General features: G+C 44.2%; 1 protein-coding gene across 1 annotated transcript in view; it reads right to left on the bottom strand.

Annotated features, from left to right (window-relative positions):
• kiaa0586 (KIAA0586 ortholog) overlaps positions 1-16,340 on the bottom strand; it is a 538,659-nt gene that overhangs the window by 516,266 nt on the left and 6,053 nt on the right. Inside the window, exon 3 of the mRNA XM_063049620.1 lies at positions 64-139. Coding sequence (XP_062905690.1) covers positions 64-139 — 76 coding nt within the window. The remainder of the gene's footprint in view (positions 1-63; positions 140-16,340) is intronic.

Here is a 16,340-nt window from a genome sequence, read left to right as displayed (position 1 = left end):
GTCCTTATGATTCATTGTCAAAGTAATGCTAAAGCAACTTGGAAGGAATTGTCTTAGTCATACCTTTGAGTTTGCTGCCATCTGCTGCTGCTGTTGAAAGGTTTTCTACAGTTCCGTGTACATCACTTGAATTTGAACGCTGGTTTCATGAAATACAAAAATAAGTAAAATTTTACAATGAAGTTGCATAAATGCATCAGACCTAAAAAGACAATAATTATTTTCTGAAAAACTGCCTCTTTTTGGAGCTGGGAGAATGGGATGCAGTAGTAGTGAAGAGAGACTGGGAGAGAGAAGAGACACATCTGACCTGCCCTCCTTTTTCCACGTTATGCCACAATTCCCAATCAATTCCCTCCACTAGCACCACCCAGCCCACCCCACATCTTTTCCTCCCCAGGTCAGCATGACAGAAGCAAATTCCTTTCTTTCATTTACTGGACAATATCATGGCAGGTAGGCCCTTCAATCTTGCGCCTGAAGGCAGTGACTCTAGACCATTGTTGATGATGCTGCTCCGACAAGGGATCAGTGCATGTTCCATGCTCAGAGGACATTACCTAAAGATCTTTTTTTTGGCAATATGGTTAGAGATTTAATCACTTTCCCTCAATTAAATAAAAAAATGCATATTTGAGGATCATCACATTTAACACACACAAAACGGCGGAGGAATTCAGAAGGCCAGGCAGCATTTATGGAAAGGGAAAAAGAGTCAACACTTTGTGCTGAAACCATTCATCCAGACTGGAAAGAAAGAGAGAAGCTAGAATAAGGAAAAGGAAGGGGAAGGAGTACAAGCTGGAAGGTGATAGGTGAAGCCAGGTGAGGGGGAAGGAAGGTGGGTGGGACCACAACAGGGAGGATTTCCCAGTGGCCAACCATTTTAATTCCACTCCCCATTCCCATTCCAACATGTCAGTCCATGGCATCCTCTACTGTTACGATGAGGGCACTCTAAAGTTGGAGAAGCAATACATCCATATTCCACCTAAGTAGCCTCTAACCTGAGAGCATGAACATAAATTTTTCCAAATTCTAGTTATTCCCCCCCCCCCACCCCCTTCTCTCCTTTTCCATTCCGGCTCCCCTCTTACTCTTCACCTCACCTCACCTGCCTATCACCTTCCTCTGGTGCCCATCCTCCTTTCTTTTCTTCCACGGAGAATTCTCCTCTCCTATCAGATACCTTCTTCAGCCATTTACATTTTCCAACTATCACTTCCCATCTTCTCACTTCAAAATACCACAAGACTGCCACAAGAAGACAAGGAGCAGCTACTTTCAGACAGATCGACTTCACATAAGTGTGGGTCATTCAATGAGAGTTCAGAGCTGTCATGATCCCATAAGAGTTAGAAGGTATGGAGAATACTTTCAAGGAAGCCTAAATATCAAGGAAATGGAGGACTGGATAAAAAGAAAGAGGAAGCATATGGTAGGTCTAGAGAACTGAAACAGAAGGGGAGCCTACAGAAATATAGAAGGTATAAAGGGGTACTGATCAAAGAAATTAGGAAGTTAAAGCGGAGCATGAAATATCATTGGTGGACAAGATTAAGAAAAAGGCCAAATCATTTTATAAGTAGATTAACAGCAAGAGGATAATCACAAAATTTTAGGACCCAGTGTGGACCAACCCTATGCCAGTCATAAGGCACAGATAAGGTTCTGCATGAATACTTTTCATCTTTCTTCACTAAAGGGCATTGCAGTTCGAGATGACTGAGAAGGGAGAAACAACAAAATTCCAGAATATGCTGTGCCATGTAAAAATATTCAGCCTCCTACCCTTTGTTCACATAAATGAGTATTACAATCAGAATTTTTGTTTGTAAATCACATGTTCATTTTTCTCATAGTAGAGCTAAACAAAAACAGGGGAAATTGCAAAGCATATAAAATATTTTTAAAATTTTATTTGAAATATCAACAGTTTAAAAGCATTCATCCCCCTTTCCTCAGCACTTAGTTAAACCAACTCTTGCAGCTATTACAGCCCTTTTGGATAGGATTCTATAAGCTTCGCACAATGTGATGCAACAAGATTGCCCATTCCTTCTTACAAAATTGCTCAAGCTGTGCCAAGTTAATTGGGAGTGGCAGTGGACAGCAATCTTGAAGTCTCGCCAGAGATGTTCAATTAGGTTAAAGTCAGAACTCTGACTACGGCAATCAAGGTCATCAATTTTCTTCATTTAAAGCCACTCCACGTTTCCTCTGGCAGTGTGCTTAGGGTTACTGTCCTGCTGAAAGACGAACTTCTACCCTATTTGAAGCTTTCTGGCAGAGGCTAGCAAGTTTTTATCCAGGATCTCTGTATTTAGCAGCATTCATTTTCACATCAATCCTGACCAGATTACCAGTCCTTGTTGATAAAAAGCATCCCCGTAGCATGATGCTACCTCCACCATACTTTACAGTAGGGATGGTATTACCTGGCTGACGTGCAGTATTAGATGTGTGCCCCACCACTCGCTTAGTGTTGAGGCCAAAAAGTTACACTTTAGTCCCATCTGACCACAAGACCTCCTTCCACTTTACTATCTTTGGTAACGCTTGCAAAGTCTTTACGGGCAAAGATATGCTTTTTTAAAGCCAGGGCTTCTTCCTGGCCACTCTTTAATAAATGCTCTTTATGTGCAAGGCCTTAGAAATTGTGGAGCCATGAACTTCATCTCCAATTGCAGCCACCGACTTCTGCAGCTCACTCAGAGTGACTGTTGGCATCATTGTAGCCTCTCTTACAAGTGCCATTCTTCTCAGGCAACTAAGTTTAGAGGAGCGGCCTGATCTAGGCAGCGTGGCTGTGGTTTCATACTTTTGCCACTTTTTCACAATGGACTGCACTGAGCTTCAAGGTATGCCCAGTGCGTTTGAGATGGTCTTGTACCCTCCCCCAGATTACTGCTTCTCTATGATCATTTTTCTGACTTGTCTTGAATGCTCTTGTCTTCATTTTGGTTTGGTCTGTTGGACCTTACAGAGAGAGGGGTATTTATTCTTACAAATTCATTGAGAACAGGTGATTCTCAAATTTTCTACATCAACAAATTGATTGAATTGGTAAGGTAATATATAGTATTGCAACTAAGAAAAGGTAACATAGTAATTACAAAGAGAATGAATACTCTTTCGGCCTCATAATTTTGGTTTTAAATTTTCAGTAAATTGTTGACAGGTTTTGAAATTTTTCTTTTGATTTGCATGATGCACGGTGTTTTGTTGATTAGCTCAAAAATTCCTACTTCAATACATTTTAAATTTAGATAATGAGACAGTAAAATGTGAGAATACTTTTTCAAGGAACTGTACAAAAATGGTACAGTATTAGCAAGAAATCCTCAGGGACTACTGAGATATATCTCAAACTGCAAAGAACGAGATAGCTGAGGCACTGATAGAGGTTTCTAAATCTTTGCTGACTGCATGGAAGAACCACCAAGAGGACCATAAATTTGTTTGCAGGATTGAAGGCTTGAATGCCTGAAAGACCCAGAGAGCTTTGTTGGCTGGAGTCAGGGACTTGTGCTCTTGGTAAAGTCACCCATGCCAAACAGGTAAAAGAGTAGAGGCCTGACGAAGAGTGGTCCACTGGTCCTCCAGGTTCGGGTGCTCAGCTCAGGGCTAACAACCCTGACTGGTTCAAAAATAATTGTTACAGAAACAGCAATGAAGAATCCTTCTACACCTGTGTGTAATGGTATGCCTAGGTCTCCACCCAGAACTTGCATGGCTGACAGTAGTGAAAACCAAGAGGAAGCTAATGGCATGATGAAGGAAGCCCGAAATGGCACCAAGATCAAGACCAAAATTGGTTTTTGGAATGTACAAACCACCAAGTTAGCACAAATAATTACAGAAATGTGTTGTTACAACCTACAAATACTGGGCGTCAATGAAAGCAGATGACAGGGTCCGGCTAACTAAAGGCAGCAACTGGTGAAACGGTTTTAATCTCAGGAAAGGAAGACAGTCAGCATCATGATGGTGTAGTTGTCATTTTGAAAAAATGCATTGAGAAGTATTTGCTGGAGCGGAAGTAAGCTGAAAGGGAAGCAAGTGAACACGGGAGCGATCCAGTGCTATGCTCCAACTAATGATAGTGACATTGAAGAAAAGGATGTCTTCTACGAGCATCTGCAATCTGAGGTAGAGTTAACCATGCCATAATATAATCATCGTCATGGGAGATCTAACTGCCAAAGTGGGAAATAACAACTTACACTTCACTAGGATCACGAGCACTCATGGATGTGGAATGATGAATAACAATGATGGAAGACTGGTGGAATTCTGTGCCATGAACAATCTGATCATAGACGGGATCCCCTTTCTGCACCATGAAATATACAAACTAACATGATACTCATCCAATGGTTGTGACAAGAACCAGATTAACCGTTTGATCATAAACACAAGAAAATCTGCAGATGCTGGAAACCAAGCAACACACACAAAATGATGGAGGAACTCAGTAGGCCAGGCAGCATCTACGGAAAAGACTAAACAGTCAATGTTTCAGGCCGAGACCCTTCATCAGGTTTGCTGCATGAATTAAGTCACTGGAAAAAATACTGTTAGATACAAAGCAGCTTCTTTATTCCACAAAACACGATACATCAGGCATCATATGGAGACGCTTTCGGTGGAAAAGGTCTGTCTGGCCCAACATGGGGCTTGATATTTTATGTGCTAAACATCAAAGGGCAATTCCATATTTAAAATGTTTCCACAATGCTTTCCATGAAACTACACACAAACTTCACACCTCCTAATTCACAGCCACACCACAAACATCTAAATTAATTTTAACTAGCATTATCTGGTCTGTGATTTAAGGCTTTTAGGAACTCTTTATTCAGAGCTGCACTTCAAATTAAATCTACAATTCATATTCAGATTTGAAGATTGGTGGCTGTAGCCATTTGCTAAATGTAAATGTGCTGAACCCAAAAGTCACTCTAACAATCAGGACTGGAAAAAAGGATGAGAAGTCAGAGTAAGAAGGTGAGGGAGGGGAGGAAGAAATACAAGGTGGTTGGTGATGGGTGCAACTGGGTGTGGGGGTGGGGGTGAAGTTAAGCACTGGGAAGTCCATCTGTGAAAGAGATAAAGGGCTGGAGGAGGGGGAACCTGATAGAAGTAGAAGATCATGGAAGAAAGGGAAGGAGGTGAATCATGAGAGAGAGATGATGGGCAGGTAAGGAGATAAGGTGAAAAGGAGAAACAAGAATAGAGAATGGTAAGGGAAGTGGGGGGCAATTACCGGAAGTTTAAGAAATCGATGTTCGTGCCTTCAGGCTGGAGGCTACCCAGAGGAACAAGGTGTTGCTCCTCCAACCTGTGTGGCCTCATCAGGGCAGTAAAGGAGGCCATGGAGTGACATTTTGGAATAGGAATAGGAAATAGAATTGAAATAGGTGGCTACCAGGAGATCCTGCTTTATCTGGTCAACTAAGTGTAGGTTCTCGACAGTAGTCTTCCAGTCTACGTCGGGTGTCACTGATATACAGGAGGCCACACTGGGAGCACCAAATACAGTAAATGACCCCAACAGACTCACAGGTGAAGTGTCACCTCACTTAGAAGGACTGTTTGGAGCCCTGAATGTTAGTGAGAGAGGAAGCGTAGAGACAAGAGTGGTACTTGTTCTGCTTGCAAGGATGAGTACCAGGAGGGAGGTCTGTGGCAAGGGATGAACGTGCAAGGGTGTCGCTGAAGGAGCAGTCCTTACAGAAAGTGTAAAGTTGGTGGGGGAAGGGATTGCGGAAGGACATATGTGCTTGGTGGTGAAATCCCATTGGAGATAGCAGAAGTTACAGAGAATTATATGATGTACACAGAATCTTGTGGGACGGTAGGTGAGGACAAGAGGAACCCCATCCCTGGTGTGCCAGTGGGAGGATAGACATTCGTGAAATGGAAGAGATGCAGGTGAGGGTATCATTGATGGTGGAAGAAGGAAAATCACTTTCTTTGAAGGAGGAGGACATCCCATTTGTTCTGGAAAGAAAAGCCTCATCCTGAGAGCAAAAATGTAGCGGAGACAGAGTAGCTAAGAGAAGGGGATGGCATTTTTACAAGGGACAGGGTAAGAAGAAGAATAGTCCAGGTAGCTGTGAGAATCAGTGGGTTATAAAAGGTATCAATAGATAGACTGCCTCCAGAGATAGAGACAGAGAGATTGAGAAAGAGGAAGGAGGTGTCGGAAATGGACCAAGTAAATTTGAGGGCAGGGTGGAAATTGGAGGCAAATTTGATGAATCTGACAAGCTCAGCATGGGTGCAAGAAGCTGCACCAATGCAGTCATAGGAAGAGTTGGGGAGCGATACCAGTGTAGGCTTGGAAAGTGGACTGTTCTACATAGCTAATGAAAAGGCAAGCATAGCTGTGACCCTTGCAAGTGCCCATGGCTACACCTTTGGTTTGAAGCAAGTGGGAGGAGCTGAAGGAGAAATTATAGAGGGTATCCAATTCTGCCAGATGGAGGAGAGTGGTGGTGTAAGGGAACTGGTTTGGTCTGTTATCCAGAAGCAGACAGCTTTAAGGCCTTCCTGATTGGGGGGGTGGGGGGTGCATGAACATCCACGGTGAAAATGAGATGATGGGGGCCAAGGAACTTGAAGTCATTGAAAAGATCCAGAGAGTGTGAAATGTCACAGATGTAGATAGGAACGGACTGAACCTGGGGGAATAAAATAGTTGAGATATGCAGACATAAGTTCAGTGGGGCAGATACAAGCAGAAATAATAGGTCTACCTAGACAGACAGGTTTATGGATCTTGGGTAAGAGATAGTAACAGGAGGTGCAAGGCAAGGGAACCATGAGGTTTGTGGCAGTGGATGGGAGATCCCCAGAGTCAATAACGTTGATGATGGTGGGGGAGACAATAGCCTGGTGCTCCTTAGTGGGGTCCTGTTCGAGGGGTAAGTAAGAGGAGGAGTCTTAAGAGTTGTCACTTGGCCTCATCAACGTAGAGGTCAGTCCTTCAGACCATTACAGCACCCTCCCTTATCTGCAGATTTAATGGAGAGGTTAGGATTAGTGCAAAGAGTAGCATGTTCAGAAGGAGTGTGGTTAGAATTGGAGAGAGGAGTGGCAAAGTCAAGGCAGTTGATGTCCCGTTGGCAGGCATCCAGGAAGAGGAGGAGGATTGAAGACAGGGAAAAGGGTCATCAGTGCAGGCTGGAAACTCCTTGCCAAAGAAATAGGCACAGAGACAGGCAACAGAAGGGGTCAGTGTCATGGCGAGCACAGAACTCACTGAAGTGCGGGCGCGAGGGGACAAAGGTGAGGCCTTTACTGAGGACTGATTGTTTTATATCAGAAAGGGTAAGGTCAGAGAGAATTGTGAAGACCCAGCACGAATGAGAGCTGGAATCAGAGGAAGGAAAGGGTTGGTAGTGTCAAAGGAGAGGGGAGGGTTGGGGTGTTCAGGGAAGGTGGAGTGGGAGTAAGATAGAGTCTCTGAGGACCCAACAGCTGACAATGGGACCTGAGACACATGGGAGTGTGGAGCGGTGGGGGAAGGGGAGACTGGGGTTCCAGCGGCAGTGCGTAAAATCTCTGCCTGGACGTGCTGTCGGTTAAGGTCCATGCTGGAATCGGTGTTAAAGGTTTTACAATAGGCACTCTGAAGGTGTCCAGGATTGTTGGAACCCACACTGTTGGCAGGGGAATCTGGGTTCTTAATCTGCTCAGGATCATTGGAACCATCGAAGTCAGCTGCAGGGATCATGATCTGGGGACACCTGTCACTGCCAGCATTGGAAGTGGCAGGTTCTACAGTCTTCAAATCCTTGCTGAACATGAGAAAAGCAAAGAACCGTCGATTGAAAGTATCAGACAGGTTCATTGCAGGTGGCAGAGAGAATCCCAGAGTTGAGGCAGCGACTGGGACAGGGACACCAAGTACCTCCTCATAGCAGACAGTGTGGCGCATAGAATGTGGTGGGAAAAGCAGTCAATTGAATGTGAGTACCTGGGATCCTCAGAGGGACTATTTCATGACTAATGGTAAGTGGAGAAAATCCTTGCAGAATGTAAAGGTGAAGACAGAAACAGTTACAGGAAGTGATTACCAGCTTGTTGTAGCAGTGATGAAACTCAAACTGAGAAGCACTGGGACCAGAACACATGTACAAAGACACTTCGATGTTGAGAAGCTCAAGGTGTGAGACCAGTGTGAGATCTGCTTTCACTATTCAATTTAAGAACAGATTTCAGGGCTTGCAAGACCTTGACAAGGATACGTCAGTAGACAAGAAAGACACAGTGCGGAAACAGATTCCCACAGTCTTCAAGGATAGAAGCAAGGCTTGTCTAGGATACAGAGCTAGAAAAAAGAACAATGAGTGGATACAGTAGGAACCATGGACAGCCTTAGAGGAAAGACAGAAAATTAAGAATAAAGTGTTAGAGGCAAAGTCAACACAAATTAACGTGAAAATTCAACTAGCATATACTGAAGCTAACATCAAAGTGAAGAGATTTGTTAAAAAGGTAAGAGCATCTACACGGAAGACCTTACAGGGGAGGCCAAAGCAGAAGCCATTCAAGGTGATCAAAGAAATATGCACAAGATTTCAAAATTAGTATGTGGAAAGTACCAGACCAGATCCAGTGGGCCCATGAGAGTTAAGAATGGTCAGCTTTTGACAACTGAGAAAGAGCAAGAGGTAAGATGGACGAAGTATTTCAGAATATTTTTGAATAGACACCACCACAGGAAGAATCTGACGTACAAAAGGCAGCAGAGGACTTTGGCATCAACACAGATCCACCCAAGAAAGAAGAGATTGTTGCTACGATTAAATCAGTACAGAACAGCAAAGCTCCAGGATATCCAAGCAACACACACAAAATGCTGAAGGAATTCAGCAGGCCAGACAGCATCTATGCAAAAGAATATAGTCAACGTTTCGGGCCGAGACCCTTCATCAGACATGACAATTTGAAAGCCGAACTGTCCAAAACTGAAGCAAAAGTTGCAGCACCCATCCTGCAAACACTGTTTATTATAATTTGGGAATGAGGACAAGTACTCAAGAACTGGACAAAGGGAGTTATTGTTAGGATCCCCAAGAAAGGAGCACCAAATGATTGCAAGAACCAATGTGGCTTCAAACTTTTGCCCATTAAACTTCTCACCAAAGTCATTGTCCAACAGATTACAGATACTGTTAATGTGTGCTGAGGAAGAAGCAAGTTGGCTTCAGGAGACTGTGCTGACCAGATCTTCATACTGCATAACATCATAGAGTAGTGCACAGACTGGTGATATTGTTTAACCTAGTGATTGACTGGGTTATGAGGCAAACAACATGAGAAGACCTTGGCTCTGGGATGATCTCACATTACTATCACATACACATCAGCACATGCAAGAGAAAACTCAATGCCTGTGTACAGGTTGGACTCAGAGTCAGCCAAAGAAAGACTGAGACCACGACCCTCAATGTAAAGTCTCCTCCTCCCGTCAAGGCATATGGGATTAACTTACCCAGCACCAGCAGATTCACCCATTGATCTTCAGGTCAATAGCAACAGACGGGGATCAACCAAGTACAGTGTGAACACCATGGTGAAGCTGTACTAGAGCTGTGTTCTGTCCTCACTCTTGTACAGGTCAGAATGCTGGCGCATGACAGAGATCAATCTTGCCAAGCTACCATCATTCCACACTCCAAGCCTCTGGAAGATCCTCGGTATTTTCTGGCCAAGAAATATCTCCAACCATGCCCTACTCCTCTTTACTGTCAGCAAGAGAACATGGCCACAATCATCATGAGGAAACACTGGATATGGGTTGGAAATGGGATAAGAAGAGAGGTCACATCATCAAGACAGCATTTTATTGAACCCCTGAAGGACAGAGGAAAAGCAAGACACTGAAGACAACTTGGTGATTTTCTGTAGAGACAAAAATGGGGATCCTGATCCCTGGGGCACAATAGAGAAGATAGCGAAGGAGAGACAGACAGAGATGGAGGGCTTACATGCCACCGTAAATCCAAGTGGTGTAGTGGGCAGTAAGTAACATGAAAAATGCTAGATGACTGAAGGACAACAGATTCAAGAGGGCCAGAAGGATAAATCAAGTAATTACAGTCTAATTTCAGTCATTGTAAAGTTATTGGAGAAAAATCTGAGAACCAGGATTACTCTACACTTGGAAAAGTGAGGATCAAAGACATCCAACATGGAATTTTTTAATCCTGTTTGTCTACTGTGATTAAATTTTTCAAAGAGGTAACAACATGTTTTGATGAGGACTTCAGTAAAGGCATGGACAAGGTCCAACATGGGAGACAAATCGAAAAGGTTAGAGCCCATGGGATCCAGAACAAGTTGGAAAGCTGGATCCAGTATTGGCTTAGTCACAGGAGATAGAGATTAATGGTAGAGGATTGCTTATGTGATTGGAAGCCTATGACCAATGACATACCAAAGGAAATGGTACGATTGTACTTTATTCTACAATTGTTATTGTTTTACTTTAATGCACTGTAATGATCTGATTTGCATGAACAATAAGCAAGAAAAGTTTCACTCCATTTTGGTACATGTGACGATAGCAAACCAATTTCAATTGTTGTCTCATATGCATTAACAATATGGTTGTGAATGAGGGCAAATGATTAATAAGTTTGTAGATGACATGAAAATTGATAATTCTGTTGACAGTGAGAATTGTTGTAAGTTTTAGGATGATACTGGTTAGCAAAATGGACAGAGGAACGGCAGGCAGGACTTAGTCCTCATAAGTACGAGCAGAAGCACCAAGGAACAATAAGAATAACATTTAACAAAAGAATGCAGGAGCATTAGGGAGTACTGAGGGACCTTAGAATACAAGTCCAAAGATTGCTAAAGGTGGAAGCACTGGTAGAAAAAGTGGTAGAGAAGGCATCTGGGATACTTGCCATTAGATGTGACTTAAAATTAGATTAGATTATGAGTAAAGAGGTTATGGTACAGCTTTATAAACAAGGTTAGACTGTAATTGGAATCGTCGTCATCGTGGCTATCCCTCGAGGTCGAGGATGAAGGTCTTCGTTCTGTTGATTTACTTATGGGCTCTCAAGTATCACATTGCCTGCTCCTGTCACCCTCCCCCGATCACCGAAAGACTTGAAGAAGTGGCCCACAGAGCAAAGACGCCTGTGCGTGTATTTGTTTAATGTGTACTTGATGTTGCACTCCAAGAAGCACATCATACTTCACAAATCAACCAACTGATTCCAATGGCATGGAAACAACGATGATTGGAGCTGACGGATTTGTTGCAGCCTTCATCTGCCTTCACAGCCATTGAGTTCGAAGTAACTTCATCCGCCTGTTCCACCGTTGAGGTCTTGGTTGGATTGTTCTTTGTCAGGGACCTCACCCTCAACCTTACCACCATGGGTGACCCTACCAGGAGCATAGCTCCAGAGGCATTGCTCTCAGGGTCTCAGGACCACACAAGCCTCTCCACCACGAAAAGGTGACAATCCACTGAGAATATCATGTGCATTTCTGGTCACTACATTATAATAAACACATGATTGCATCTGACAGGATGCAGAGAAATTCACCAGGATGTTGCCTGGGATGGACTATTTAAATTATGAGAACAAACTGGTATGCTTTCCCTGGAGCACGAGAGACCGAGGGGTGACCTACCATAGATGCATTTAAAACTAGCAGGCATAAATCTTGGAGAGGAATAAAAGATTTTGAAATAATAAGCATTAGTGGCAAAGCAATCAATTCGGGGTGGGGGAAGAGGGGGAAGAGGGGGAAGAGGGGGAAGAGGGGGAAGAGGGGGAAGAGGGGGAAGAGGGGGAAGAGGGGGAAGAGGGGGAAGAGGGGGAAGAGGGGGAAGAGGGGGAAGAGGGGGAAGAGGGGGAAGAGGGGGAAGAGAGAGAGAGAGAGAGAGAGAGAGCGAGCGCGCGCTTCGCACAGGTCGGGCAAAAGAATTTTGTTTCACGGGGCTTAGCGCATTAGAGTCAGACCAACTGATTCACAGAGAGAGAGCTGCACAGAGGTTGGGGAGAAGAGTTCAAAACAGAAGCGTTTCACAGGGCTTGGTGCATTAGTGGTGGACCAATCGATTTGCGATTCATTAGCAGGAGTAAATAAAAGTAAAGCAGAGCAGCCATTGTGTGAGTGAACCAGTGTAGGAGTGGGAACTTGAGGCTTTGGCTCAAGAGGCTTCAGCAAGGAGGCACAAGTAAGTAGCAGGTAAGGCTTTTTTAGTGGTTGAAAAAAAAGACACTAAATTGCAGCTAATTAAATAAAGGGATGATGCAGGATCAGGTGATGTGCTGCAGCTACATGATGTGGAAGCTGGTGGACCCCATTGTGGTTCCTGGTGACCACATCTGCAGCAAGTGTTGGCTTGTCAAGAACTCAGGCTCAAAGTAAGACCTGGATTATGAGCTTCAAACACTGTGGCAGGAAGGGGGAGAGTTACCTCGATTCTCTGTTTCAGGAGGTAGTCACAGCCATTAGATTAGCTGCCTCAAATTCGGTCTGTGGTCAGGGGCAAGAGGGTATGACTGTGAGTGGGGAGGGTACTGGGATCCAAGAGACAGCGCTGGAGGAGCCTCAGCCCTTGAGCTTGTCAAACAGGTCTGAGATTCTTGTTCCTTGTGTGGATGAGAGTTGGGGCTGTAGGAAGGATGAGCAACCTAACTGTGGCACCATAGTTCAGGGAGTGATTAAAGAGGGGAAGAGAGAAGAGAAATGTAGTGGTAACTGGGGATAGCATAGTCAGGGAAATAGACAGAATTCTCTGTTGCAAGGATACAGCGTCCTGAAGGCTGTGTTGCCTGCCTGGTGCCTGGGTTCGAGACATCTTATCTGACCTGCAGAGGAATTTGCAGCGGGAAGGGAAAAATCCAGTTGTCATGGTACATGTGGGACCAATGACACAGGTAGAATGAGGGAAAAGGTTCTGCTTAGGAAATTTGAGCAGCTAAGGACTAAATTAAAAAGCAGAACCAAAAAGGTGGTAATCTCTAGATCACTACCTGAGCCATGTGCAAATTAGCATGTCAAGAAGATTTGCGAGTTAAATGCGTGGCTCAAGGATTGGTGTGAGAGAAGTGGGTTTGAATTCACGGGAAATTGGCATCAGTATTGGAAAAGGAGGGAGCTGTACCAATGGGATGGGCTCCACCTGAACCATAATGGGACCTGGACCCTGGTGAATTGCATAACTAGGGCTGTGGATAGGGCTTTAAACTAAATAGTAGGGGGAATGGGTTCAACAGATTGCAGAAGTAAAGTAGAAAAGTGTAGATAAACATAAAGAAAAAACAAAAGATAAAAAAGAGGAAAGTGAGAGTGGAGTGAAGAAAAGTCAAGTGCAAGGGAGTACAAGATTACAAGATTTTTAAAGTACAATGAGTGTAAGGGCACTTTATTTGAATGCCCGTGGTATTCGAAACAAGGTCAGTGAACTTGTGGCACAAATCAGCACAAGGGCGTGTGATTTAGTGGCCATTACAGAACTGTGGTTGCGGGGCGGACAGGATTGGGAATTAAATATCCAAGGTGCAGCAGGGATCTTCCCTTCCATACTGGATGCAGCGATTCAGATCGACGGGTTTACTATACACCGTCAGGATAGATCGATAGAGTCTCTCAAAAGCAGAGGTGAGGTGTATGCCTCATGATCAACTCTTCTTGGTGCACAAATATATCAGTGCTGTCCCAATTCTGCTCACCAGACCTGGAATATCTAGCAGTAAAGTGTCTTCCTTTTTACTTACCACGGGAATTCTCTGGGGTCATTTTGGTAGTTGTTTACATTCCACCTCAGGCCAATGTCAAGCAGGCTTTGGATGATCTAAGCAATGGGATCAACATGCACGAAACAGCGCACCCTAATGCCTTCACCATCGTTTTGGGAGATTTTAACAAGGTTAGTCTGAAAAAAATCACTAAGCAATTACCATCAACAGATTACTTGCAAAACCAGAGGAAACACCACACTGGACCATTGTTACACCACCATCAAGAACGCCTACAGTGCTATTCCATGCCCTCACTTCGGGAAGTCTGATCACCTAGCTGTACTTCTACTCCCTGAGTATAGGCAGAGACTGAAAACCACAGCACCAGCAGTGAGGACCAAGAAGGTTTGGACAAGGGAAGCACAGGAGTGCCTACAGGACTGCTTTGAATCGGTGAACTGGACTGTATTCAAAGATTCATCTTTGAATCTGGCTGAATATGCTGCAGTTGTTATCGATTTCATTAAAATCTGTGTGGATGAGCGTGTGCCTACAAAGACTTACTGTACATTCCCAAACCAAAAGCCGTGGATGAACCAGGAGGTACGTTGTCTGCTGAAGTCTAGATCTGTGGCATTCAAGTCCGGCAACCCAGGCCCGTACCAGAAAACCAGGTATGATTTGCGGAGGGCTATTTCAAGGGCGAAGGGACAACCTTGAACAAGGTTGGAGGCGATATCAGATGCACGGCAACTCTGGCAGGGACTGCAAGACATTACTTCCTACAAAGTGAAACCCAATAGTATGAATGGCAGCGATGCTTCACTACCAGATGAACTCAACGCTCTCTATGCACGCTTTGAAAGGCAGAACACATCTCAGCTGTGAAGATCCCTTCTGCACTTGATGACCCTGTGATCTCTGTCGCAGAGGCCGATGTTAGACTGTCTTTAAAGACAGTGAACCCTCGCAAGGCAGAAGGTCCCAATGAAGTACCTGGTATGGCTTTGAAAACCTGTGCCAGCCAACTAGCGGGAGTATTCAAGGTCATTTTCAACCTCTCACTGCTATGGGCAGAAGTTCCCACTTGCTTTAAAAAGGCAACAATTATACCAGTGCCAAAGAAGAATAATGTGGGCTGCCTTAACAACTATCGCCAGGTAGCACTCACATCGACAGTGATGAAATGCTTTGAGAGGTTGGTTATGACTAGACTGAACTCCTGCCTCAGCAAGGACCTGGACCCATTGCAATTTGCCTATCGTCACAACAGGTCAACAGCAGAAGCAATCTCCATGGCTCTTCACCCAGCTATAGACCACCTAGACAACACACACACCTACATCAGGATGCTGTTCATCAACTATAGCTCAGCATTTAATACCATCATTCCCACAATCCTAATTGAGAAGTTGCAGAACCTGGGCCTCTGTACCTCCCTCTGTAATTGGATCCTTGACTTCCTAACCGGAAGACCACAGTCTGTGGGGATTGGTGATAACATATCCTCTTCGCTGACGATCAACACTAGCGCACCTCAGGGATGTGTACTTAGCCCACCGCTCTACACTCTGTATACACGTGACTGTGTGGCTAGATATAGCTCAAACACCACCTGCAAAGTTGCTGATGATACAACCATAGTTGGGAGAATCTTAGGTGGTGACGAGAGGTCGTATAGGAGTGAGATATGCCAACTAGTGGAATAGTGCCACAGCAACAACCTGGTACTTAACGTCAGTAAGATGAAAGAGCTGATTGTGGACTTCAGGAAGGGTAAGACGAAGGAACACGTACCAATCTTCATAGAGGGATAGGAAGTAGAGAGAGTGAGCAGCTTCAAGTTCCTGGGTGTCAAGGTCTCTGAGGATCTAACCTGGTCCCAGCATATTGATGTAGAGGCAGTCCCCGAGTTATAAGCGTCTGACTTATGAACAACTCGTACTTACGAACAGAGGAAGGAGAACGCCGTCCGTCATTTTAAGTCGGATCATGATGCCGTCCGCCATTTTAAGTCATTGCCATTAACACTGTGTTGAGTGTGTAACTTTGTATTTGGCTTAAATTTTTCTTAGCAAGATTCACCCTGCCCACCCTTTTCCAGTCAGCACCGCCCCCACTTGTCCCATTTAATCTGTTTCTGTGCTGGTGGACTTTAGGACCCAGGGGAGCTGAATCCACAGTGTTTCTGTTCCGTTGATGGAAAACGATCACGATTGAAAATAAAGTGGAAATAATAAAGCGATCGGAAAGAGATGAAACACCATCGGTCATTGGAAAAGTGTTAAGCTACAGTCGGTCAACGATCGGAACAATTTTAAAGGATAAAAGATAAAGTGAGAATAATGGAGCATGTGAAAGGCCCTGCCCCAATGAAAGATACAATCATTACTAAGCAACGCACTGATTTAATTATTGAAATACATACGTTTCTTAAGTGTTTTATATGCATAGAAAGGTAAAATATATACTATATACCAAGACAAACGTTTGACTAACTGACGCTAAATAATACCGGATGTACCTGTTCCAACTTACGTACAAATCCAACTTAAAGACGGACTCAGGAACGGAACTCGTTCGTAACCCGGGGACTGCCTGTAGTCA

The sequence above is a fragment of the Mobula hypostoma genome, chromosome 1 (assembly GCF_963921235.1).
Source record: "Mobula hypostoma chromosome 1, sMobHyp1.1, whole genome shotgun sequence".
NCBI lineage: Eukaryota > Metazoa > Chordata > Chondrichthyes > Myliobatiformes > Myliobatidae > Mobula > Mobula hypostoma.
This window is presented reverse-complemented; position numbering and strand designations above follow the sequence as displayed.